This window comes from Zeus faber, assembly GCF_960531495.2.
Source record: "Zeus faber genome assembly, chromosome: 13".
Classification (NCBI taxonomy): Eukaryota; Metazoa; Chordata; class Actinopteri; order Zeiformes; family Zeidae; genus Zeus; species Zeus faber.
Window position 1 is genome coordinate 9636703 of NC_137198.1, and position 27232 is coordinate 9663934.

General features: G+C 45.4%; 1 protein-coding gene across 1 annotated transcript; it reads right to left on the reverse strand.

The window, feature by feature from the left end:
• Positions 1-8867: 8867 nt before the first annotated feature.
• fyna (FYN proto-oncogene, Src family tyrosine kinase a) lies at positions 8868-26787 on the reverse strand (the record flags this gene model as incomplete). The annotated part of the gene is made up of 12 exons (XM_080012316.1): positions 26647-26787; positions 20286-20542; positions 18276-18372; positions 17287-17385; positions 17008-17111; positions 16210-16359; positions 14289-14453; positions 13190-13369; positions 12222-12298; positions 11872-12025; positions 9785-9916; positions 8868-9076 (listed from the first exon to the last, which is right to left on the reverse strand). Exons 2-12 carry the CDS (start codon positions 20530-20532, stop codon positions 8868-8870), a joined length of 1614 nt encoding a protein of 537 aa, XP_079868442.1. The 5' UTR covers positions 20533-20542; positions 26647-26787.
• Between the last annotated feature and the right edge of the window lie 445 nt (positions 26788-27232).

Sequence of the window (27232 nt, forward strand, 5' to 3'; positions counted from 1 at the left end):
GCGAAACGGGGGCTGGGGACGGAGGGGTGAACGCACGCTAAAACCCTCCCAACCCCCCGGAGCCTCACATGGGTATAGGTCAAAGCGGATCACGCAGAGGCCCCGAGGTAACCCTATCCCCCTGAATCTCCGGGTTATTCTTAGTTGGAGCCGCTCTGCCAGGCCTTTTTAGGCCTTTGAGGGTGGGTGTGTGTGACATGCTGGCCAAATGGGAGGGAGGGCGGAGCGGCTGCTGCTGGAAAAGCCCTGGAAACTACTCTGTGGAGAGAAAAAATATACAAGCGAGAAATTACAAAATGAAAATAGTCGTTTATTTCTCTTGCTGAATTAACGACACAGGGGACGACGTTGATCTCCAGCACCGATGTCGTCTCTCTTCCCTCCCTCTCCAAATCGACTTTGCAATCGCCGCCTCCGAGATAAACACGTCCTAATAAAAGCAGAACAAACTTCACAACCCCGAACCCTGCGACGCCGCTTGGGTCGGGGGAAAAAAAAAATAATAATAATGAGGTGCCCCTGGTGCGCGTCCTGAAATGGCGCCATCTTGTGATCTGCTTTGCAACCGCCGACGGTTTTGGATTGCAGTGTCGTATGAACGTGGTTCTCTCAAAATGTAATCAAAACCAATAACTACTCAGTGATTATGTGTCGTATTAAAAACACCTCGGCAAACATCTTTAATCCAGAATCAGAGTCAGAATCGAGTCAGAGAGCGCCGTGCGCCATGTTTCCTTGTTGCACGACTCCTGTTTCAACCTGTTTGACGGGATCTACCTGCTCGTACAGCAACAGGCAAATCAGGGAGAACGACGGGTCACGTATGTAGGACAAAATAAATTTGCGTCTGTCGTACACTGCGGAGGTTTTAAAAGTGGAAATAACTTGTATTTTCCATGCAAAAGAACCAAAACGCATGAGAGGGAAATATAACGCGATTATCTTCCCGACAGTACCCGCATATGATTCATCTCTAACACATATAATTTTGTTGACGTTGTTCATGTATTGCTCTGCTATTGGAAGGACAATTCTGCACCAGTCACCTTTAAGAAAAGAAGAAAAACAAGCCCATTTATTTTACGTGTTGAATGATGGCGACTCAACAAGAGTGTGAACTGCGCTTCATATAGAACGTGTTGATAACATGAGGACCGCTGACACCACGGCCCCAGCGCTCTCTGAGCCACCGGCCATTTTAAATACGGAGCAGTCAGCTGAAACTAAATGACACCGGAGCAAAAATAAAAAATAAAATTACTTTAAAAAACAAAAGCAACGAAAATAAGAGGAGTCAGTCGCACACAGGCATTGAAAGGGAAACAAAAACGGAAACCAAAGCGAGACATAAGAGCGTTAAACTCAGAAAGGCGAGATGATAAAGGCCTTAATAATCCTGGACACTGGAGCACACACACCGGACACTGGGTTGGATGAGGAGTAGGACGTCCCATCCCTCCGGTTCAGTGGCGCTCTGCGGACCATCGCAGGCGGTCGACTGCATCCCGATGATCGTGAAACCATCTTGGATTTGCTCGCGCGTTCGGGGGCCGTTATGGTCTTCTGATCCCCCAAACCAGGTCCTGTATAAATGGCTGCAAATGGCTCGTGCAAGATGGGAGTCGATACCATGACCGATCCTTTGGTTATCTCCAAATGCAAAACCCTCCAGATGTTGGGTATACGGTACTGTAGGGCAAACGATGACTCATCAGACTTGAATTTTGTTTTTTGTTTCTTCCAATCGCAATCGCCGTCCAATTGTTGGTTTGCCTCAGACCCAAGAAGTTCCTAAATGGCGGCTCTGCCATGAATTCCACTCACGGCGTGTAGTTTTTGCTGAGGCTGGTTCACAGACAGGATGATAAATATCTGTGCTACTTCAGGCTTTTATCCTTCATCCTGTTCAGAGTCCCTCCGTCCGTGTGGGCAAGCATCCACTTGCGACCCAGAGCCTCTTTGCTGCTGCAGTTTCTCCGGGTTTGGCAGATGCTCACGTGATTTATGAGAGCGTTCCTCTCGACACAAGAATTCTGTTTTTCTTGGTCACGGACGCGTCCAACTACTGTATTTGGCCTCTTGAGAACCTAATTGTTAGTTGGCACTTGTTGGTTTGAAATCTCACGCGTCAAAGTGAGACACAGACTGCGAGCTGGCAATCAACCAAATATGAATCACCCTGACAGCTACTTTTGTTATTGTGATTTTGTTCACACACACACACACACACACACACACACACACACACACACACACACACACACACACACACACACACACACACACACACACACACAGATCAGCCACAACATTAAATCCACAGACAGGTGAAGTGAATAACATTAATCATTTAATTCCAATGGCACCTGTCAAGGGGTGGGATATATTAGACAGCAAGTGAACAGTCAGTTGTTAAAGTTGATGTGTTGGAAGCAGGAAAAATGTGATGGTTAGACGACTGGGTCAGAGCATCTCCAAAACTTGTGGGGAGTTCCCACAGGACAACCGGTGAAGCAGCGACAGGGTCATGGACGCCCAAGGCTCATTGATGCACGTGGGGAGTGAAGTCTAGCCCGTCTGGTCCGATCCCACAGTAGAACTACTGTAGCACAAATTGGTTAAAATGTTAATGTTGCTATGATAGAAAGGTGTAAGAAACACACAGTGCATCACAGCTTGCTGCGAATGGGGCTGCGTAGCTGCAGACCAGTTAGAGTGTCCATGCTGACCCCTGTCCCCCGCTGAGAGCCCCTACAATATGCATGGGAGCGTCAGAACTGGACCATGGAGCAATGGAAGAAGGTGGCCTGGTCTGTTGAATCACATTTTCTTCTACATCATGTGGATGGCCGGGGTCAGGGTCCGATCTAGCAACTGTGGGATGTGCTGGAACAATACATACAGTATATGTTCACAGAGTGGCATTCAGCGCAGCAGGCCTGATGATGAGGGTAAGCTCCCTGGGCACAGTGGGGGCGATGAACCTCTCCTCTCTGAGAAGACGCAGCAGCAGGCTCTCCTTGTCCGCCGGCCAGCGGTAAACGTGTGTGTTCTGGAGCCAACCTGGGATGTGGCTCTGAACACCACACACACGCACACGCACACACGCACACACACACACACACACACACACACACACATAAAGGGTAGAGTAGGAGAGGGAGGTGGGAACATGGAACATTAATAGAATTAACAGTTAATTACATGAACTATTATTTTTTGGTTTATTTTTTTGTAACCTCTCCCACCTGGGTTGCATTAAGGAAGAGGACAGGCACAAATCTGAAATTCAAGCTCCCCTGTTGAATGAATTCATTCTGCATCTGGAAAGCAACACGCTATTTTAATGTTACATGCAGCTAAACAAAGACCTCTCACCTCCCCAAAAGTACAGCACCGTATTCTCACCAAAGAATAAATATATTTGGTCTGTTGACCATGTCTGTCCACTCCGGCTCCTTCAATGTCCGCCTTGTACCTGGGACTGATGGCGATGATAATCAGGACGGATTGCTGTGGAAAGACGCAATAATTGCTTATCACTCCAATTCAAATTATAAAGGCATCACGGATTAAAACATTACACAACCTTTAAAGCTATTATTATCATATCATATCATATGAGCATTTACGACCCACATCTTTCAGGTAGCTGTCCATCCATTTGTTGATGTCCATGCATCTCATGGGGTTTTCGAATATGTCAATCTGTGGAGACCGGACAGACCGTGGTTGAGGTTTTCAATAACGTTTCATCGTTATGGAAGCCCTGTGTTAATATTATGTGCAGCAAACCTCGTGAAGCCATCCAGTGAGATCGAATACAAGACAATTAACTAATAACACAATGTACAATTAATAACTCACGGCCGGTCGAAAACCTTGCTTGGTGAGAAACTCCACAAAGGGAACCATCTCGGGGACTGTGTCCACCGAATAGGTTATAAAAATGTTCCCTGCAAGAGGAATAGCACGTGTGATGTAATGAAAATGCTATTTAATGCTTAAAAAAAAGGGCACTCATCGGGCGCCGACTCACGGCACTCGTCAGGCATATTGACGGTTTTCCTCCTCTCGCCTGCTTCAGAGAAAGCTGCTGCCCCCTGGGAGCCCGGGTTCATCACGCTGAGCTGTGAGACGCCCTCTGCTGGAGGGACGGCGAACTGCGGGACATTAACCGAGAAACTTGCTCGGGACACCGTGTCTCCCGTCAAGTTTCCACGAGGATGAAGCCTGGTTGGAATAAACACACTCTTAAGCACACATTATGCGTTATTGGCCAGGGAAGAAAAACGAATTTGCAAAAGAGACTATTGATGAGTAAACGTTCAAGTCCACCTCCAGTTCCCAACTCAGTTTCTCATACCAGTTTGGGGGATAATGCCACGGTCCTCCATGTTGGAAGGTAAAAGGGTTGTGATGTGGCCGAGGTTGGTAGCCGTAGTCAGGTGTGGAGCTATATGCAAACTTCCTGTGTTGTCCCTCTCGTGCACAGTGGGAATACCTCATATCTGCAGCAGGCCCGGCACCTGGGGTCGGACAAGAAAGCTTAACTGCAAGAAGAATTGCCTTATGACATCATAATCTGTTCAAGGGGTAACGTGGTCGGGGAATGCTGGTGCTTGACACCTTGAAGTGAACTTTAAAGGTGATTCAATTCCGATTTTTGTTGCAAAAAAACATGAAAACATACGTTGCAAAAAACTGAATGGCGATTGTTGGGTAACGCTGTTATCCGACATCTCTTCCTCTATAAGCCGTGTTGCCAAATCTGTCCCAAATCCTCTCAGCTTCTCACAAGATTCCTCTCTACTTGATCGAGATTTGAGGCGTTTTATTTTCTTTACTCTTAGATCCCTCGACCGACGACCGCTCACTCCGCGAATTAGGGCGGAAGGTGTTTTCATTTTTGAGAGTGTCCGTAGATGGGGAGTTGTTTTTTATACCTATCCTCATGCAAACAATAGTCCAGTGGAGTTGGTTTTGCCGAGTACGGCCGTGGTCATAAACTCTGGGACACTTGATATTATCTTTGCAATCTTTACCTTTGCCTCCTACAGTGTGTGCTGCCTGATCCTCTATGACCACTTGTCCTTCCTAAATCCCATAGTGTGTGCACTATATGATTGCAATCCTAGGATTTGGAAAGTGCTTTGGTGTATTCCTGCCCTTTTTCGCGACCAGTAGAAGCAGAAAGTCTGTTTGAAGTGGGCGGCCGCCATACGTGAATGTGAGTGCATTTCATTGGTCGATCACTAGAAAAGGGTCAACTTAAAGAAAGCCACTCTTTCCTCTTACTTTGTAGGTGTGTGCAGCGGCACTGCGGCGGAGGGGAGTAGAACTCTTGCCAACCGATGTCAGAGCTCAGTGGTAAAGGTGGCTCCAACTCCTCGTTCTCCTGACAGTAAGACCGTCTGTGGGGGCCGTGCCAGAAATGATGGTGGTCCGCCCCACTCGGTGACGCTCGGTTCACTGCGACTCCGGGGCTCGTGGGTGGGGTCCGGTCTCCTGGAGGGTTTCTCTTGTGGCTCAAGCCTTGTTGTACCAGCTCAGACTCCTCCATTTCGACCAAATTGCCTGAATATGAAGCCTCCAGAGAGAGAGAGAGAGAGAGAGAACTGGAATTCCTCAAATACTACAATTGGCATCCTGAAAATACTTTCAATAGGCAATAACTTCCTTACAAATTGTTCCTCATCATGTTAAACACATGCATTGTCCGAGAAAATATGAAAGAGGGTTTAGTTTAAATGAAACCTGTCGGAGTAGGAAGACAGTATAACAAAGCCTACCTGTCCTCTTGGGCTTCTCCAAAGATATGGTTGATGTAGAGGCATGCAGCATAGCCTATGTTACTGCCTGCTGTATGCAAATCCTGCACATGAAAAGTTAACCAATCAGGCCCAGCGACACGCCCGAGCCAGGTCAGTGAGCTAAAGCTCCCTCAGTGAGGTAATATCTCAAAGTAGTCTCATTAAAAAACGTTATTTTTGTAGTAAATAGCAATTAACCTTCAATTTATAAAGGTTATTTGCTACTTCATCATTGCTTGCTGTGCATGTATGTACAGAAGCTGGTGCACAAGCAGTTATTTGCATATAGTTCACACTTTTTTTTTTGTGTGGTGTTCAGCCTGAGGGGAAAGGTAACCCTTGTTCTGGCAAAGTGACAATGATGCATTTGCTATTCCAACTCAACTTTTTCAACAGTTTGTTTCTAGTGTTGAAATGTAAGTGAATGGAAATACACTTTTCTAAAAAAATAAAAATAAAATACCTTCAATTACTGAACCAGAGGGATTTTGAAAAGTACAAATCTGTACTGATGAGACAGAATACTCCATAAGTGTAGATGGCAAGGTTGTTTATTTCAAAACCAGTTATGTACAATTTAATTAGACAATAAATAATGTAGAGACCTAAAACCTGTACGTATGTACACTCACTGAACCCTTTTTTAGGAACACCTGTACACCTACTTATTCATGCAATTATCCAATCAGCCAATCGTGTGGCAGCAGTGCAATGCATTAAATCATGCAGGTTTGTTTTATTTAGGTCAGCAGCTTCCGTTAATGTTCACATCAACCATCAGAATGGGGAAAAAATGTGATCTCAGTGTTTTTAACCGTGCCATGATGGTTGGTGCCAGGCGGGCTGGTTTGAGTATTTCTGTAACTGCTGATAACCTGGGATTTTCACGGACTACAACAGCAGGAGACCACGTCGGGTTCCACTGCTGTCAGCCCAGAGCACAAAGCTGAGGCTGCAGTGGGCACAGGCTCACCAAAACTGGACAGTTGAAGACCGGAAAAACGTAAACCTGGTCTTATGAATCCCGATTTCCGATGGTAGGGTCAGAATTTGGCACCAACAGCATGAATCCACGGACCTAACCTGCCTTGTGTCAACAGTCCAGGCTGGTGGCGGTGGTGTAATGTTATGGGGAATTTTTTCTCTGCGCACTTTGGGCACGATAATACCAATCAATCATCGCTTGGACGCCACAGCCTGTTTGAGTATTGTTGCTGACCATGTGTATCCCTTCATGGTCACAGTTTACCATATTCTAACAGCTCCTTCCAGCATGATAACGCACCGTCACAAAGCTAAAGACGTCTCAAACTGGTTTGGTGAACATGACAATGAGTTCAATGTTCTTCAGTTTCCTTCCCAGTAACCGGATCTGAATCCAATAGAACGCCTTTGGGTGATGGAGTGATAGAACGGGAGATTCGCTGCATGAACGTGCAGCCGACAAATCCGCAGGAATTGCGTGACGCAATCATGTCAACATGGAACAAAATCTCAAAGGAACGTTTCCAACATTTTGTGCAATCCATGCCAAGAAGAATTGAGGCTGTTTTGAAAGCAAAGGGAGGCCCTGTGCAGTGTTAGTATAGTGTTCCTAGTAAAGTGCTCAGTGAGTGTTGATCTACTGAATGAGGTTAAACAAAGTGATACAAAGCACAGGGGGGTCTTTTGCACACTTTTCCTCAGAAATAAAAGTAACATAAATACACATAAAGGAAAATGGTGTTTCTGAAATGGACCGTCTCCTCTGGAGTAGCGGGTTCGACACGTCCAGGTGATAATGTGGAGATTTCCTGGGACGGCGTCTATGTACTGTATGGTTAGGGAAGTACAAGAAGATGTTAAATAATAAATACCATGACATAAACGCCCTACGCTCTCGTAACCCACACGTTTTCTATTTTTTTCCCCCAAGATGGGACGGCGAACAGAGTCGCTCCAGTCGTGAAAATGGCAGCACTGTACGTTTTGGTTTTGGCCTCAAAGCGAGATAGACGACGATCCGTACGTCAAAGCATAATTCCTACACACCCTGCTGCCACACAGTAATGCAACATACATTTTAAAATATCATTAGAGTAAGCGTTCAGCCTAACGATGGTCGCCCGTCGCGACGACCACAAGAAGCCATTTCAACTAAAAGACACTTTTACGCCGGTTGAAAAAAATTGGTTCAAGCACAAATACAATGGACGCACTTGGTCGTAGTGCCAATGCCATACAAGTCCGGTGAGCAGGAGTCCATGATGCAATAGGCCTTTTGTGTATAGAAAGCATGAAGGCATTCCCTTACATTATAAGAATATTACTAAACATAAAAAGGCAAGAACGGGTGCTATAGTACATCTAAGTTCCTTGAGAAGAGGAGAGTAATTATGTTAACCTGGTAAAAAAAAAGGCCGGTGGACTTCCAGAGAAATTTGGAAATATTCTCATCCACAAATGTCTATTAACGATTACAATTCCTACAATTATGTCACTGTTTGTTACCGACTGTGAGCTTCACGCATTTTTCTACAAGCCATAATTTCCAAAATAACCTTGATCTTGGATTCAAAAAAAATTATAAATTCACACCTTTCCAAAAAATATCAAAAGTAATAGAAAAAAAACAACAACAACAATAAAGAATAGAATAGAATAAAATCAAAAAAATAAAAATAAAAATAACTGGGGTCAGTAAACAAGCCATTAGTATTTACATTACATACAAGTTACACAATACAACTTTTGTCCCTCTCATCCACAGTCACTTTAGAATTGTTCAGCCGTCGCCCGTTCCCACTCTCGAAAAAAAAAAACATCCACCAATCTCGTCTCGCTCTCAGTGAAGTGCATCTAGGAAGTCATGAACACTTTGAAACGCTAGCTATCCAGCGAGAGAACCCCGGAAAATTGTGAGAGAATTGTGATGATGGGTTGGTTTTGCATTGCAGAAGCTTCTTCAAAGTCAGTCGCTCGGTTCCTCGACGGTTCAACGGTGATTGTTTGGCTCCCCCTGGTGGTCAGCATGTGGATGGACACGAGAAGACCCCCCCCCCCCCCCCCCCATGCTCAGAGATTATCCCCAGGCTGGTACTGGGGCTCGGTGGCCGTGAAGTAGTCCTCCAAAAAGGCCTGCAGGTACTCGAAGGTGGGCCTCTCCTCGGGGTCCTTCTTCCAGCACTGGACCATCAGCTCGTGCAGGGAGATGGGGCAGTCCTGGGGGCAGGGCATCCGGTAGCCCCGCTCCACCTGCTCCAGCACCTCCCGGTTATTCATGCCTGGATGAGAGCGAGCGCGGAGGGGAGAGGTGTGAATAGAACGTAGAGGGACGTTTCCAGTGTGTCAGAGTTAAAGTCAATACTTTTGAAGACCTATTCGAGACAGATTTGAAGAGCTTTTTGGACAAATCACCTCTTCTTCAATAATAGCAGGTGAGTATAAATGTCAGTACTATACGTTTGGCACAGGGCAGAGGAAAGAGACACCAACGTAAGCGAATGGGAAGTAAAAGAAATCGAACCACGACTTTTTTTTTTTTCCTCCATAGACAGGTAAGTACAAAGACTTCTTGGAGTTACAGGTTAGTATGAAGGTAGGCATAAAGTGAGTCAAAAAGCAAGTGTAGTAAATAAAACTTAAAAAAAAAGTCACAGCAAGTGTCGTGAAAAACTGTGAAGTTGAATTTAATAAATTTTAAAAAGGACTTGCAGACCCAATTTCATGTTTTCAAAAAAAAAGATATATGGAATGTGCAATAATGTACACACAGTGTGTAATACAAGTGGTATTTGTATTGTTTTTACACAGGGGATTGATAACATAACTAATTAAGGATTAAAATAGCTCCATACCCCGTAGATATGAAAGAGAACACACAAATAAACAAATTATACACACAGAAACGCGTGCACGCACTCGACCTGCACTGTCTGTATGCATTGAATCCATGATTTATTGCCCAGTAAATAACAGCCTGACCCGCTCACCTGGGTAGGGCACTCTGCCCTTAGTGACCAGCTCGGTGAGCAGAATCCCGAAGGACCACACGTCCGATTTGATGGTGAACTTTCCATACAGCGCCGCCTCCGGAGCGGTCCACTTTATGGGGAACTTAGCACCTGTGGAAAAAAAAAAAAAGGATATGTAATTATGATTCACAATTGGTCAATTTTGGAAACAAGTCACATCTCAAAATGCCAAATGTCCGATCGGCAGTTTCCCCGGAATAAAGAATAAAGATGCATTTCCCATGAGTTCCGCTGCCTCGTCCCGTTTTCTATTTTGAATCTGTTCTATTTTTTTCCATATCTGCCTTCTTTCTATTTTTCCAATATGTCCTTTTTCTTTTATTCCTGAATGATTTTGGTCTTCCTAAGTGCTCTATAAATAAAAACTGATTTGATTAGGTAGGGAGCTACTGGGACTTTTTTAGTGGAATTTGGGGCGTGCATTTGTTTTTAAGAGGAAAGTGAAGACGTAGCGCTGCATGCAAGACGCATATCGATTATCGTCGCTATGTACCCGTGTACCTTTCTTATTTTTAACGGCCTTTACGCTCTGTCACGTCATGCAGGGGAGGGCAAGGGGGGATGGGAAGGGTTTAGAACATTTGCCGTCATAATATATAAACGGTGAATCTTCTTGCTGATGGAGCCGTTTTCGAAGACATCGAATTAAACCAGACACTGGTACGTAAAAAACGGAAAACCTCCTGGTAGCGGCTTTAGGATGATGACAGTGCTGCGTTTTCCAAAAAAAGAAGGTGGGGGGGGTGGGAGTAAAATAATTGCCTCTGTGGGGACAGAAGGAGTAAGTAGGTCAGTCTGCTCTTGTTTATAAAGGTTTTTCTACATCTGTGTGATTTCATCGGAGCGGGGAGGTGATCACATCCCACAGGGGGGGGAGAAGGGAACAACTCCGTCCCTTCTGCGTTCCCTTCCCTTCTCCTTTTTGGACCGGGACGGGGGCGACCCAGCACACATTCCAAACACTCAGAAATAAGAGGCCGAATGTGTGGACAGTGAGTAATAGTCTGGTAATGTTCCTGCAGGACCGGCTCGCTATCAGGGAGGGGGCGGGGTTGAGGAGAACCGAGCCGTGAAGACAAGAGAAAAGCTGCCCATTCCCTTTCCGTCCCACACTGATATAGGATTCTTCCTATATACAGCGAGATCAAATTATTTGAATATTGTCGTTTTTACTGTTGCTGCAGCACTCTATATTTGGACTTGCATGTCTATTAAATATGCAAGTATATTCATTTATATGCAGAATGTGCTCCAATGTTAAAAGGACACGTATTGTGTGTTCCTGGAGTTTATTTTTACACGAAGCTGGAGGATATTTATTCAACTGGCACTAAAAAGTCTCATGATGGATCAATATTGCATTACAGTGCAATTTCATACTACCCCATTAGATGTCAATACACCATTCATTCATAGCATAGTTTTTTAGGTGTATTAAAAAACTGTCTTAGTTTGTCCTTCTTTTTTGTTGGCTTTCTTCTTTATTTTATTGTATTATTTTATTGAAAAAAAACAACTTAATTTTTATTTCTTTAAAATAATTTGTAAAGCACTTTGTTAATTTTAATATTATCATTCTTATTATTATTTTTAATAATATTTTATGCAATTAATTTATTTATTATGATTATTATGATTATTATGATTATTATGATTCTTCTTCTTCTTCTTCTTCTTCTTCTTCTTCTTCTTCTTCTTCTTCTTCTTCTTCTTCTTCTTCTTCTTCTTCTTCTTCTTCTTCTTCTTCTTCTTCTTCTTCTTCTTCTTCTTCTTCTTCTTCTTCTTCTTCTTCTTCTTCTTCTTCTTCTTCTTCTTCTTCTTCTTCTTCTTCTTCTTCTTCTTCTTCTTCTTCTTCTTCTTCTTCTTATTATTATAGTTGTGGTCCATAGAGCAAAACATCCACAAATCCTAAAATAGCAATTCCTACACAACAGGGGGAAAACACTGAAAAATGAACCTCGGGAGGAAGAGACAACCCTCACGACCTGTGACTGCAGATTAAGTCGGGCAAAAGTGCTTAGCTTGTACATGGCGGCTCACCGTACCTTGTCTCGCGGTGTACTCGTTGTCCTCTATGAGCCGCGCCAGACCAAAGTCAGCGATTTTGCACACCAGGCTGTCCCCGACCAGGATGTTGGCGGAGCGCAGGTCTCTGTGGATGTAGTTCATCCTCTCGATGTACGCCATGCCCGCCGCCACCTGACACGGGAAACGGGATCGACATCGTTCCAGCCACATTCCACTGATTGGTTTCGGAGATGATTGACCCCGACAGCGTCTACTTTTTTATCACATCAGCGGCTGGAAGATTAACCTGAGCGATGCCGTCTGTCGGCGCTGGAGGAGAGTAACCTATTTTCCACAACTAAAAGCCCACTTTTCTTTTTTCTTTTACCTGAGCCGCCATGTCCACCAGGTTCGGCAGCTTCAGGCCGCGCCCTTCGCCGTCCTTCAGGAAGTCCAGCAAACTCCCTGAAGACGACAGGAGAAGGAAATGAGCTGTAATCTACTCACTCGTCAATCTACGCAGGATCGAATGTCATCATCCGCTAGTCCTGAGAGCTGGGTTCAAATGGAATTATAGAAAGTATAAAAAATAAAAAATAAATAAATAAACACATTCTAGGATCTAGGATCTAGGATACCTTCAAGACAAATCCCAATTTGGCTGAACAGTTCGAGGGCGTGGTGTAATAGCGGAGTGAATGACATTTTCTGAATCTTACAGGAGAGCGATTGTAATTATTTCCTTAACAACAGCATGAACCACTACTTTTATATAGGTTAGCTTTAAATGACTCCTATTTTAAAAGATAATTACAATTTAAAAAAAAAACAAAGCACCAAGCTCAGTGCACTTACGCCCTTTTTTTGTGCCGAATTCATTGAATGTTTTATATGCCGCCTTTATGTTTAAAATCTGTATTCGAAAAAATAAACGCACGGTGTCCTGGTGTCTGAGCTCGTCAAGACCTTTCAAATTATGCATAAAACTCATTTTCGCCCGAGATGTCAGCTGCCCTCGAATTTGCTCAAAATGCAAAATAACAATATTCTGAGGGAACACTTCTTACATGGAAATTAGATTCAGAGTGTGGAAAAAGTGTGACTCTGTAATGACGTGTTTATCGCAAAAAGTCACAAGAAAATAGCCACCAGCCAGGAAAATAATGATGCAGAAAATCCTATTCTTCTATCCTATTGTATTTGCAGCAGTGCGGATGTGGGTGTAGCCTCACTGCCTAAATTATTTCATATACGCGGTGCAAGGGAGAGTGCGTGAGGGCTGTCCGTCTTTTTTTGCGTGCACATAAACACGCAGGTTTTATTTTTGGGTTCCAGTTCCTGGATGCCCTGCGCTACCTTTGCTCATGTACTCGGTGACGATGTAGATGGGCTCCTCGGACACCACGGCGTAGAGCTGCACCAGCTTGTCGTGCCGGAGCTTCTTCATGATCTGGGCTTCCTCCAGGAAGGACTCGGGGGACATGGTGCCCGGCTTCAGGGTCTTCACCGCCACCTTGGTGGTCCCGTTCCACGTCCCTGAGCGGAGATGAACACACGGGGAGAGATGCGTTGAGGGCGTTGCGGTGCCACACACCCACCCACCCACGCACCCACGCACCCACCACCCACACACACAAAACTGCCAAAAACATCCATTGTGATTGGTACTATATCAACAAAAAAAATATCTTTAAGATCTCTATGCAAGAGATACAAGCCATTTATTACTCAGATTGAATAAAATTGCACTTAAATTTGACATATAGGATATCAATGATGAGCTACAGCATGTCACAGAAATGTTATTAAACCCAACAAAGGTATTGCATTCCTCAATTGTCATAATACATGACCCAAGCTGTGGGAGGTTTAAAAGCCTTTTGGAAGCCACAGTAAAGAAAGCTCCAACAGCTTGATCAGGTCAAAATGACCAGAAATAATCACCTGAATAATGATTTTTTATTTTTTTTTCCCCATGAGCGATATCTAACATTCTAACATAACAACAAGTGTCAAAAAACCTGAAAAATCAAGTCAGGTCAAGTAATCATGGTCTGTATTTCTCTTGGTTTAAATTTTTGTATTGATCTATATATGTATTTATAATATATATGTTATCTGATACCATACTTCAGTGTGGTGTCCAGTGCCAGTATTGGTGCATCCCTGACGTTGCTTTAATTGACATAATTTACAATCAGTGCATTTTTAAAACAAAATTGTTTTATGGATTAAGACTTTAAGAAAAACAATTCCCGGTGTTTTTTGCTATATAATATAAATATATTACGAACACTTCAATCTTCTCTATTATGAACACTTCAGAAAACAACGTCACACCTTGACAAACAAATATCCCATAATCCTGTTCTCACGGTAAAGGCCTCATCGGTATCGCGAGGCAGAATAACAAAAAAAAAATAAAAATAAAAATCCCCAAAAAACGGATACATACCCATCCAGACCTCTCCGAACTGGCCGTTCCCGAGGCGTTTGATGAGCTGCAGCGACTCCCGCGGGATCTCCCACACGTCTTTGGTTTTGACCGACAGGTCGGCCAGGCGGGGCATGCCCTTGTGACACGGCACGATGAGCCGGCAGCACAGGCCGGCGGCTCGAGCTGAGAGAGCGGGTCACCATCACGTTACGGGCTGAACTCAAACTCCACCAATCAATTATGCGATTGGGGGAAAAATACTAACAGTGTGAATCAGAAAAATATATAATAATACATTTTAAAAAACACAAAGAGAGCTAGCATGTCAATTAAAGCATGTATATATTTTCCTTTTTTTTTGTATTACTTCCTCAATGATTTCGATAAAGTAATTAATGCGTTTATAATCTGGAATGCAGCTGCTGGTGCCCTGACCTGCACACGAAATGGCGACCGCATTGCCACCATCCTGACCGCCCTCAGATGGCCCTGTGTTTGCCGTTTGTTTTTAGGTCACTTAATGGATTGGAACTTTCCTACATCCCTGACCTACCTCGCCCTACACAGGTCCTTCAGCTTCTCTGACCAGATAACAGCATGGTGATCATGCCTTGGCTGTTGCAGGACCCAAAGCTTTGGAATAGTTTGCAATGATAATAATTATTATTATAATAATAAATACATCTGCAGGCAGTTATACATGGGGGTCCATTTTGGTTGTCTTTGGTACATATTACAGTTTTCTGGGTTCTCTGAAACGCAGCACGATTTTCCGAGTTAACGGTGAACACCACATCAGTTCACCCGGTCTGTAGTCTCCTGGTTGCTCGTCTCACGGAGAAACCACTATGCGGCCTACACAGCGTAACCCTCCCGTCCATGAAACAACCGTCCGTGTTTGCCTGTAAACCAGAACTTCTCACTGTTATAACTCAATGTGTTGTCTGTGGAAATAGAGCTGCACTCTCTGTGACGGACAGGTGACCGTTTGGTGCCGTGTCGGGAAATGAGGGCGGAGTGATGGCGTGACGGAGTGACGACTTTCTGTGATTATTTATATTTTTCCGGGTCTTCGTTTTCCAATGCGTTCTGAGTCCATGAAACGCATCATGGACTCATGGACGTTACGACTTGCTCGACACAACGAACAGAAAGCCTTTATTTACAAAACGGGCAAAAGAGAATATAAAACGAAAAGCCCCGCCACCATCAAGCAGGTAAGACAATACACAGACACCTAACAAACATAGACCAGTCTACCCCAGTCTACCCCATGCACCTCCCACAATGCAAATGGGCGTCTGTAGCCACAACCTGCGCATATATATAACAGATTGGATGATGATCTCACAAAGCGTCCTACACAACAAACTCATCTCACCTCACCACCCAACCGGAAGTTTTAGAACTTGGGCGTTTCGGCGACGCACGAACGTTCTGCTACTTCCGGTAAAATTGTATCAGTTTTTTCACTAATTCCTGTTCCAGATGTAGATCGATATGGTTCAAACGTGAACCACGAGATGTCTGAGGCGTCCTGGTTCTAACGAGACCTCAACTGTGTCGCGTGTCCATCACACTTTTAGCCCAAATAAATGCCAAGGAGAATAATAATAATAATAATAATAATAATAATAATAATAATAATAACAACAATAATAATAAAAATCAAAGTAATAATAATAATAATAATAACTATAACAATAATAATAATAATAATAATAATAATACTTCCTTATCAGTTCTGCTCCCTCAATTAAAATCACATCTTTCCTGCTTAGACTTTGACCGACGAAAGTGATTGAGAGCCGCTGTATCGTGATGATGAGTCTTTGCGTATTGTCCTGTGTTTTTATCTCTATCTTTATCGTCCATCACAATATGTTTTATGATGAAGCTGTGCGGCGCGCTGGTGGTAAAGTGGACTTTGCCGTCTTACCGGAGTAGTGCTGCACGAGCTGCTGTAACGTCTCAAACTGTGCCCTGGTGGTGATGTAGTAGCCTCCGCTGTCCAGCTTGCGGATCTTGTAGTGTTTCACGTGGTCTCCCTTGATATCATCCCAGTCCTGGATGGACAGGGAGAAGGCCCCTGGCGCCCGCAAACAGGACAATGTTAGATTAAATGGATAAAGTAAATGGGCAGATTGAAGACTGGAGTGGGACATTCACTCATCCTTAAAATAGATCTGTCTTTGTCCTACTGCTTGGAATGCAATCGTCTCGGTGACGTGCTAAGGCTGAAACGTGCTTCTGTGAAGGTTCACATAAACATGTTTGTGTGGGGAATCGGAGAGAAGGGGATTCTGGGTAACGGGGACTCATGGAGGTTCGCGGAAGACACCACATGCACACCTTCCCCAATATCAAGGACAGGACAATCGAATAGGCATTTGGCCACAGACCCATTTTGAGAAGATTTCTATTGTTATATATATGATTTAATCCAAACCTCCATATTGGCCTATAATACATTTAGGGGAGATAAAAGTGAAAACATGTTCAAAACATTCTTTTATGGCGCCATCATCTTATAAATAAAATAATGGTGAAGTTTAACTTTTTACATCATGTTGCCGGGGGTGCCCTTGAACGTCTCGGAGGACACCTGGGGGTCCCCGGACCCCACGTTGGGAACCGCTGCACTAGTGCATCCTACGTAAACATCTCTACACACTCGTTTACAGACGCAGAAGCGCGTCCCCTGTTTGACGCCTTGCACGCCACTTTGTCAAATTACCTTTGGTGGTCTCACTCTCTCGGATGAGGAAAGTGCCTCTGGGGTTGCCGTTGGAGAGGAGCTGCCTCTCCGCATCCTTCCGGCCTAGTTTTCCAAAATACCAGCTGCGGAGAGCGGTAGAAATAATGAACCGGTGTCCCTCGAGTTTCAACCCCCGTTTTTTTTTTTCTTTTCTGTTACGCAAGCCTTCGCGGCAAACGTCTAATTAATATTTTTGGCGTACGTTTTTTTTTTTGTTTGTTTTGTTTTGTTTTTGCGAGTAAAACTGTGAAAACTCACTCCTCGGCCTGGATGGAGTCCACCGGAGCCACGTAATTACTGGGAATGTAACCGGTTCCGCCCGTAGTCAGAGAGCGAGCCTCCCACCAGTCTCCCTCGCTGATGGCCCGATAGCGAGAGAGAGAGAGAGAGAGAGAGAGAGAGAGAGAGAGAGAGAGAGAGAGAGAGAGAGAGAGAGAGAGAGAGAGAGAGAGAGAGAGAGAGAGAGAGAGAGAGAGAGAGAGAGAGAGAGAGAGAGAGAGAGAGAGAGAGAGAGAGAGAGAGAGAGAGAGAGAGAGATAGCACAAGTAGGAAGGAGGGAAGGGAAACCAACAATAAAAGTCAAGGTTAAAAAACACCAGATGTCTCTTAATTGGAGCAAGGGGTCGTAAAAGGCGCAGCGTATGGATTTAGTGGATAAATACATTCGAGATATGCCTTAAAGAGAGTATCTTATGGAAATATCACCCTAGTTTTAATAAACATACACAGGGCTAGGGGACAGATGTGCAGTTAATGGGCTTTCCAGAAATGCACGCGTTTTTAAAGAGAATTCTCCGACGCATGGCCTCCTCATGTCGCGCTTTCTACATGAGAGAATAATTAGGGGAGCGGAGTGGAAGCAGGGTGCGCGGGTGTAGCCGTTTGAACGCTTGTTTGGAGATCCATAACGTTCTAAATTCGGCAACGCGGTGCCATTTGGGATTAGGTGCGATCTTTTTACGCTAAGGGGGAAATAAAAAAATAAAAGATAAGCCAAGAACAACTAAGGTACGGCGTGGTGCCTGCGGTACCACACCATTTAAACCCATCGACTAGTTTGCCTTGCAGTTCCACCTCACCGCTCGCCACTTTTCTCGTTTCAAATGAAAAGCGGTCGATCAGCGGCGGCACGACAGCAGGGACGTCGGAATTTTGGGGGAAAAAGTGGAAAACATAAGGGGTGGGGGTGGGGGTGGGGACCAGATCACCACCCTGTATGGTGTCATGGCGGATGCTTTCTCACTTACGTGCTGTTGAGGATCTGGAACTTCTCCCCTTTCCTGAAGCTGAGGTCATCCTCCGTCCGGGCCTCGTAGTCGTACAGCGCCACAAACAGAGTCACGCCTGCGGGACAGAGGGCGCACGGGCGGTTCAGGGCCCGGACAGGAAGCGGAACAGATGCATTGCAGATGCACGGGGCCAAAAGGTGAACCTCGACTCCGCGCCCACGTTCTGCTCCGTCGGTCCGGCAGAGGTGGACGACTCCAGGTTCGGGTAGGTCAGAAAGTCCCGCCGTGTCTTTGCTCCACCCGCGCACCGATTCCACTCATTAGTGGTGGGGCCGCGGTAGTTGGCCTGGAAGTTCCACCTCTGCTCCCGTTACGTTGTTTTTGTAACGTAGGGTTCCGCGAATTCTGGATATTTCAGGCCTTGGACGCATCATATGGTCGGGGCTATGTTATTTTTGCCCTGGATGTATCTTTGTTCGATTATTATGTTTTAAAACTGTTTGACGAATGAGTTCGTTCAAACACAGGGACCGTTTACTGGCTCACGTCCTCCATTCACATTCACTGTCCTCGAGCTTTCTAGCTTTATACCTGGTAAACAAATGATCAACACGGCCGGTGGTCTAAATTATAGAGGCCAATCCAATGTTTCATGTGATTTGAAGTGGTCCTGCAGTATATCAACCTGCCATAAAAAAACAATTTTCACTCCATGACTTGATGATCATAATCCCTGAACAGTTGTACAGTAGCTTTTCATCTTTTCTTGTCTATTTTTTGTCTATTCTCAGGCAAACACCGATCCACTTTTGCCCACTGTGAGCCTTTTCTTTCATACTGTACAGTAAGTAGAATATAAAAGATGCCAGCGACTGCTCCGGCGGAGTAATTTCTTATTCATACAAAGTGATGGTGCTGACTCGGCACAGCATGCTCTGCATCTCGGCCAGAGTCCACCTTCAGGAAAAAAAAAAAAAAAAAAAAAAAGGGGCCCAGGAGTAGTTCACATCCAAGCTACCGGGACCCTTATTTATGCATTCCACAGATCTGTGAAACCTAAAGTTCAAAATGGTAAAAATCCATTCCCCTTCTACCGCGGCGATACTTTCCGGCGCTATTCAGCACAACGTCTGATGTGCTGCTCGTCAGACGGACCTCGGCTGAGAACCGGCCATAAACTAGGTCACAGTGTTTTCCATTAACTTCCAGCTGATGGACGTCCACCCCATGCGGCCGCACCGCGGAGGGATTCCCGGCTACGCATGATGTCATCACACACGGAGCCGACCAGAGACGCTCATTCCGCAGCACGGAATAACAAGGCGACGATGTCAGCGTTGGTGTCCGGATAAATTAAGTCAAATTGCAAACATTAAACATACATACATATATATACACACACACACACACACACACACACACACACACACACACACACACACACACACACACACACACACACACACACACACACACACACACACACACACAATATATATATATATATATATATATATATATATATATATATATATATATATATTCTCTCATTAGGGATGCACTGAGGCACGCTCATGTTCAATTCAAAACCGCGGTCGGAATTTTAAGTACGATACCGAGCAACAACCAAATAGGCCACAACGTCTTGACTCATGAATATCCACCAAACCAAATTAAAAGTCTGGAAAAACAATTAGACAATTTTGTAGTCTAATTACACTTGTTTAAACATGTATTCATTTTCTGACAGAAGTGTTTGCTCTATAACACATGCATCACTGGATCACAAACACTGGTACTGATGTCACTTCTAGAGTTTGGAGCCGGTGCTCCATAATCCCACGACGACTCCATTCACAATGCTCTCATCAATTTGATCTCACCGCAGTTGACAGAGAACACTCAGTAAAACTACGGCCTGTCGCTTTGTGCATCCCATAGAATTAGACTAGAAAGGTTTGTTGTTTTGATCGTTTTTTTTTTGTTTTTTTTTCTCTATAATAAAGCAGACGACGCCGACCGCCATACCTGTTCCTCCCCTGGACCGCAGCGTGCCGGACTGCGAGGACGAGTGCACGCCTCCGAACACCGTCACCCCCTGCGTGGCGGCGCCGTGGAAGTTGTTGTAGTTGGGGATGGAGGAGACCCCGAAGCTGGGGTAGTGCTGCGGCGTGGGGTCCGCCCCATACCGGTACCCAGAGTTCTGCGTGAGGCTGGTCTCCCGGTCGTCGGTGAGTTTTGCTGCTTCTTTATCCTTACATTGGACGCAGCCCATCCTCTACTGTCTGGAGGGGGAAGAGAGAGCGGGAGAAACGTTGTTCAACTCCTAGAGGAAAACACAGGCAATTCCCACCGGGGGAAACCGAGGTTCATTACTCCATTACGGCAAAGTTTGAATGACTAGCGTACGATACAACACGAAGTTCTGGAACGCATCATAAAGTTGGGGGCGTGATGCGATTGGGAACATGCTTGCGTACCTCGCCGTTAACACTTTTACAATCCTGCTTATTATGGTTTGGTTTTTTTCCCCGCTGCGAAAATAGGTCACACACACACACACACACACACACACACACACACACACACACACACACACACACACACACACACACACACACACACACACACACACACACACACACACACACACACACACACACACAGTAGCAGGCTTTATGAGTTGGCATGCAGTTTATTTTGGCCCGTTTTACAATCCCACACCCTCCTATACTTTCACACAAACGTCGGCTCTAAACTGAACTGCACAGAAATACCCTCACCAAAGAACGTACAAACAAACAAACACACAGACTTAGTCTTAACGCTGAGTCTGATGAGCGTGAACAAGGAGTTTATCTCAAAAAGATAGACCACTCTCCATAATGACTGAAGCAATCTGCTTTGCCAATTAAAAGAGCCTTACCGTGGTATAAGGCCCAGTTAGACTAATGCACATTGTCCTGCCTAAGCCCTGGCATCGGCGTGGGCGTCGGCGTGGAGGAGGTCGCTGACAGCGCCGCCTGCATCAGCTTGACAGCAGCAGCCAACGCACTTCTGGGAGGGATAATTGAAAGCACAACTTGTGGACGGTGGACGGGGAACTGTGCGGGGAAAAGGCCCCCCCCCGCAGGGGGGGACCAGCACGCTGCTTTTTGACCTGAGTCCCCCATCAAAGACCCTCGGAGGTGTCAAAGAAGTTTTCACCATAAACTGTGATGTGGTCGATCTGCAGGGAAAAGGGTTCCACGAGTCGCAGAGGGAGCACCAAAGTCATACGTTTAAAGTGTATTATTGTTTGAACTTTTTTTTTTCCACCCTAGTACACAAAGTGTAGTGTATGTGCAGATTTTATTTTATATATATGTATGCAAACTTGCATACATATATGCAAACAGAACTTAGCACCAGCTTTGACATGTTTGTTTTATTCTTCCCTCTTATGATGATATCCATCCAGTGGTTTCTGTGGTCACCAGTCTCCAAAAAACGGCAATATATGGCAACCTCTGAATATTCTGCACAAAAGCGAAGCGACCAATCGTCACTGTTAAGTCGATCACAGCCACAAGGGCCCCGGTAGCTTTCGTAAATCTATTATAAAAATAAATACAAGCCCATCAAATCCACAGCTTTAGAACTGATCCAATATGTGCTGTACTGTAGTATTAGGGATTCCAGGCCTTTATTTGCTTTTCTACAGAGCAACAGAGCCACCAAAGAGAGAAAAAAATTGAAATTGCAGTAATGAAATTGTGATTCATTACTGCCAAAGAAAACTTATGCAATACCGCCAATGAAACGCTAAGGAGACGGAATTGGCCTCATGGCGCCGTTAGAATGCGGCCCGAGCCGAAGTACAGATAGAAATATAGGATCAAAAGGCCGCCGCTTCTAGTAATCCCTCAGAGATCAAACAATCTTCCTTATAAAATTGAAATTCTGAGCAGTGTCGTGGGGCGGAGGCCGACACCGACGCCGTTTCGGAGCACGGCGCTTTTAAAGGAAAGACAGAAAATAATGTAATTGCGATGCCATTTTCTCTGTAATCTGGAATGATTCGAAAGAAGCTGTGCGAATGTGTGTCTTTCTCTTAGCTGGAGTAGAGATGAAGAGGCAAAACTTGTCTACGGTGGCGTTCAGCGGCCCTTTCCGGAACTGTTGACATGGGAAATAAAATCCGGAGTAATTGGTAAGTTTTCCTGCCTTTTCCACTGGTCCAATTATCACATATAAATAAAACAAAAACTATTTTGTGAGATGTGATTAAATAACAATTTCTCAGCCCTATCACAACAAACGACCCCCCATAATGAAGGTGCTCTCACTCCCATAATAATATCATTCTGCCTCAGAGACAGATACTAACTGATGTGTTGATCACAACATTGCTATTATTATCAACCAACAGTGAATGGCGTTTCATAGTGGATTTCTCCCCACTGTAAACGCAGCGTTGTAAATCTGGTTGTATCCATTCCTGCCCGGGGACAGAGATTAAATGAGAGGAGATGTCACATTATCATGATGCCTGCGGGGATTACGAAAACCTTTCTGCATGGAAAGTAACAAGCCCCGGGAATCCTGTCGCTTTGAAACATCCGTAGCCATTTTGCTGCGCGGAATCTGGGGCATCTGGGATGTTTACATGCACTCTTTGTGGTATTGTCGTGTTTGCAGAGTGTCGGCTTGATAAACATTTGCATACAAACTTCGTCTGCGCGTAAAAGCGAGTTGAGCAAAACGAGCACGGAGGAAATCGGCGATTTTCCGGAGAAACATAACGAGACGCGTTTCCACGAAGGATGAGATTGATCGTATCGGGCTCCAGCTGGGGATGGAGGGCCGGGGGAAAAAAATCAAATCAAATATTACAATGCTTTGTTTTTTTCCTCGCAAATGCCTCGAAATCCGTTCAGTGGACAATGTTTCGGGGATTCCTTTTGGTGCTTTCACAAGATACACAAAGAAACCATCATCAGCCATATGGACGTTATGATTGATTAAAAAAGTCTATGAAGTTCTGAAAAATGTAATTACTTTACTGTAACGCAGCGTTAAAGAGAACGTTTAAAAATCCCACATGATTTCTGGTATAATATCACGATATTGATATTTTAACGATGTACTGTATCTCCCAGCCCTGGCTCCAGCGCAGATAAGGACATAGAATATAATGTCCCGACCTTACCAACACAGACAAACATGGCAAAAGGAGAGACACACACACACACACACACACACACACACACACACACACACACACACACACACACACACACACACACACACACACACACACACACACACACACACACACACACACACACACACACACACACACACACCTCAAAGCCTGACCTTAGGCACAACTTTCCCCCTGAAAGACTAAAAGATGGCGGCGGCAGAGCTTGGGTGGGGGGGTCTCGTCCTCTCATGGCCCCGGCCTCGGTGTCGCATGACCACCTCAGCCCGCGAGAACGCCCCACGGCGCTATTTCCAGAGCAAACAAACAGCCTCGCCTGCCGGGAGACCGCACCGCCTGTGATGAAGAGGGCGCAGCGAGGACGCACTCGTGGCCACATCCCGTGTCCCGGCGTCGAGCGGCGCGAAGTGTAAAGGGGCGAAGGAAGGCGGACAGGCGGCGATGTGGAGACACTCCCCCACCGCCGCTCTCACTGTCCGTGAGCCAATAGGAAATCATGTCGAAATGTCGCTTCATCATTCGGTTATCATTTGTCAACAGTGCCTCGGGATTCCAGGAGGAATACGGTCGGAGCCACATGGCTGAAACCACTCAAAGATGCAATAATTGGACAGATGCGGCGCCACAGCGGCGGCGGGGAGCGGCCGTGTCCGCAAATTAATTCCGTGAGACCGAGGGCTTCATTTTCCCCACCTTAAATGTCCACCACGCCGCAAGCGAGGGGGGCCATAATTAAACGCTCCTCCCTCCGTCGCTCGGCCGAGGGGGAGATCAATGCGCTCAATTAAAAAAAGGACAAACATTTCGGAGGCACACATCGTGACGTATTGATCACAAGTCAATCGGTTAAGCCCACGTGACAGACGTTGTTCCGTGATCCGCGGGAGAAACGTGAACCTGCGGGAGTGGCGGAGAAACAACCGGCCTCCGGGGGTTAATTCACTTCTGCCGAAACAACCGAAAGATGCCGTCCAATTAGTCTAAATAACAGGCGAGGATACGATGCATGTGCCCAATTAGAAAAAAAAAAAAAAAAAAAGCCCCTCGATGTTTTTTTTTTTTTTTTTTAAACAAAGAAATTGTTATTTTCTTTGCCGTCACAGATCTGAACTGCCGGCACCTTTGACCCCCGGCGAACGCCACACATCTCCGGAGCGTCGGGCGCCTCGCGCTCGGGCGCAGCCCTACGGCGGCGCGGGCCTTTCCAAATTGAACTGTGACGTCCCTTCGCACTCAGCTCATTGACACGGCACAAACCAAGGTCAAACCTCCCACACCAACCCTCCCACCGAAGGCCGCGTCGGCAATGAGCTTATTCAGTCGCAGGGACACAACTCGCCGTACAGTGCGGCCACATAATAATTGCCCCAGAAACGGGCGGCTCCTTCACTCGCGCGCGCGTATTCGAAATGCCTGTGAAACCCACCACTATACAGATTAGTTTCCAACGCCGCGCTGACACACAAGCATTTCCTTATGCGGCCCTATTCTCTGGATAGTTACAATATTTGCCTGTCTGGGACAACTGAATTCATTCAGTGTATCAACGACACAACAATGGGCACATTTCACCGGCCCACAAGATTATCCGGACAATGCGACGCAGTGTTAGGCTGTCAAAGCATTCTCCACGTACTGAATGAAAGAGGTGGCTTAGAAAGGCCACAGCTGAGGCTCATATTTTACTGTGAGTTAAGGCCCAACTGTGTTTTCATGTCACGCTGTCCCCGCTGCAGTATGTTGAGTCACGTTAGTTGTTAAATCACTGAGTCCATTGTAAATCACTACGTCCATTCCGCGAATCATGTGACCGGCGGTTGAACATTATCAAACAGGAAAAACACACGGGTGGGAGGGCACGCGCACACGCACACGTGCGCACACACACACACACACATAAGACATAACATAACATAAACCAACATAAACCAACTTTTCCCTCTCCACACCGCTGCGATAGGAGAATGCTCTCCATGACTTTGAACCGGAGTTTCAAAGCGACTATTTCCAAAACTTCTGCCAGGGGAAGGCAATGATTAAAGCACACATCCAATGGAAATGATGATGCGGTGGGCCATGTGAGGGTGGAAGTTGTTGTTTTTGCGCGTCAACCCAGAGAATAATTCTCGGGGTTAATGGAAAGTGCAAATCAGACACTGGGGCTAAATGACAGGAGGCGGTTTAGAGTTGGTCTTGTTTTGTTGTATTTTGTCACCAGCATGTGCCCTCATGATATATTTTCAAAACAACACGAAAAAAGAAAAAGGCGTGTGCAAATATTGAATATATATTAAAAAACTGAGCATGTAATATATATTAGGGCATTGTACTGAATACACAAGTATGTGTCAATATAATTTCCAAGTAGGTTTGACTAAATGAGGTTAGATGGCCCTGGGGGGGTGGAGCATATATGGTTCATGGAACAAAATATGCTATGAACTCAATTCCATGGTTTCAAATGCAATGAATATCATGCAAGCCGAATGTCATATACCAAGGGCAGCTTGAAAGAAGAGCAGAAAAGTGCTTCGGGGGACTAAATTATATTTGCATAACAACAAAGTAACCAAATCTGTTGATATATAGATATACAGATATATAGTATAGTATCATAATAACGTATGGGACTAGATGGAAATAAGGTAAATGCAACAGCTCAACACTAAAAATAAAATACAACTCAGTGGCTTCCACACAAGGCGCAGCGGGTACAATAGATCTGCACGGCCGCGATTAGATTATTTAAAGTGTTTAAGGAAATTGGCTCGGGGCATATCCCAGTTCTTTTACTGGGATCACTGGGGCTTTGTGCAGGCCAGGTCCGGTCTGTTCTGCAGAGCATCATCCCTGCTGCAACACACGGAGCCCTTTCCCACAGCCACAGCAACTGCGAGACAACGTCCAGGACGCGAATCTGCCCCGTGCCTTCCACGCCGAAACGGGCTCATGTGAACCCACCCTGCGAACCGGTGCGTGCGAGTTTTAATTCTGGGTGCGATGCTGAGACGCATTCTACGTCGCGTTCGCGTTCGCGCACGCACACGCACACACACACACACACACACACACACGCAAACACACACACGCACACACACACACACACGCACACACACACAGAGAGCGCGACGCACCAATTAATACTAATATTCCATACCCGCCCTTAAAAAAAAGCGTTCTTACCAGAGATAAACAGGACTAATCCATCGGGTAGGGAAGGAACTGCGTCTTCTTCTGTGTGTTTCGTGTTGTTGTTTTTTTTTTTTTTTTCTTGTTTGTTTTTTCCACGCTGAGAAGGCAGCCCCGTCCCCGCTGGCCGCCGTGCGTACGGATGGTGGTGATGGCGTAAGGGGCTGATGCGGATCCGCTCGGAGGGAGGCTTTGATCGACGAGGCGGCTCGGCCAATCGGAGGCCACGGCACGTCGCGGGGGGACACGCCCTCCTCGTCTTTCAGCCTGGAAGACGGACAGGGCGGCTGCGCCCGCGCACACCGAGTGAACCGTCAGCGCCAGAGCGATGAACGGGGAGTTCTGCTGGGTATGTGTTCTGTAATGGTATTCAAAAAAAGAATAATAATACTACTACGTGTCTCCCTAGTACACACCGTAGTATTCCCTGCTGGACATTGTACAGACATACATACATATTCATGTCCATGTATCGATATATTTTTCTGCTTATATACATCTTTTTCAGGTTTATTGTGTATTGCCAATTTTCTTCTAAATACTATATTTTCAAGTATTTTTTAGGTTTATTTTGTAGGGA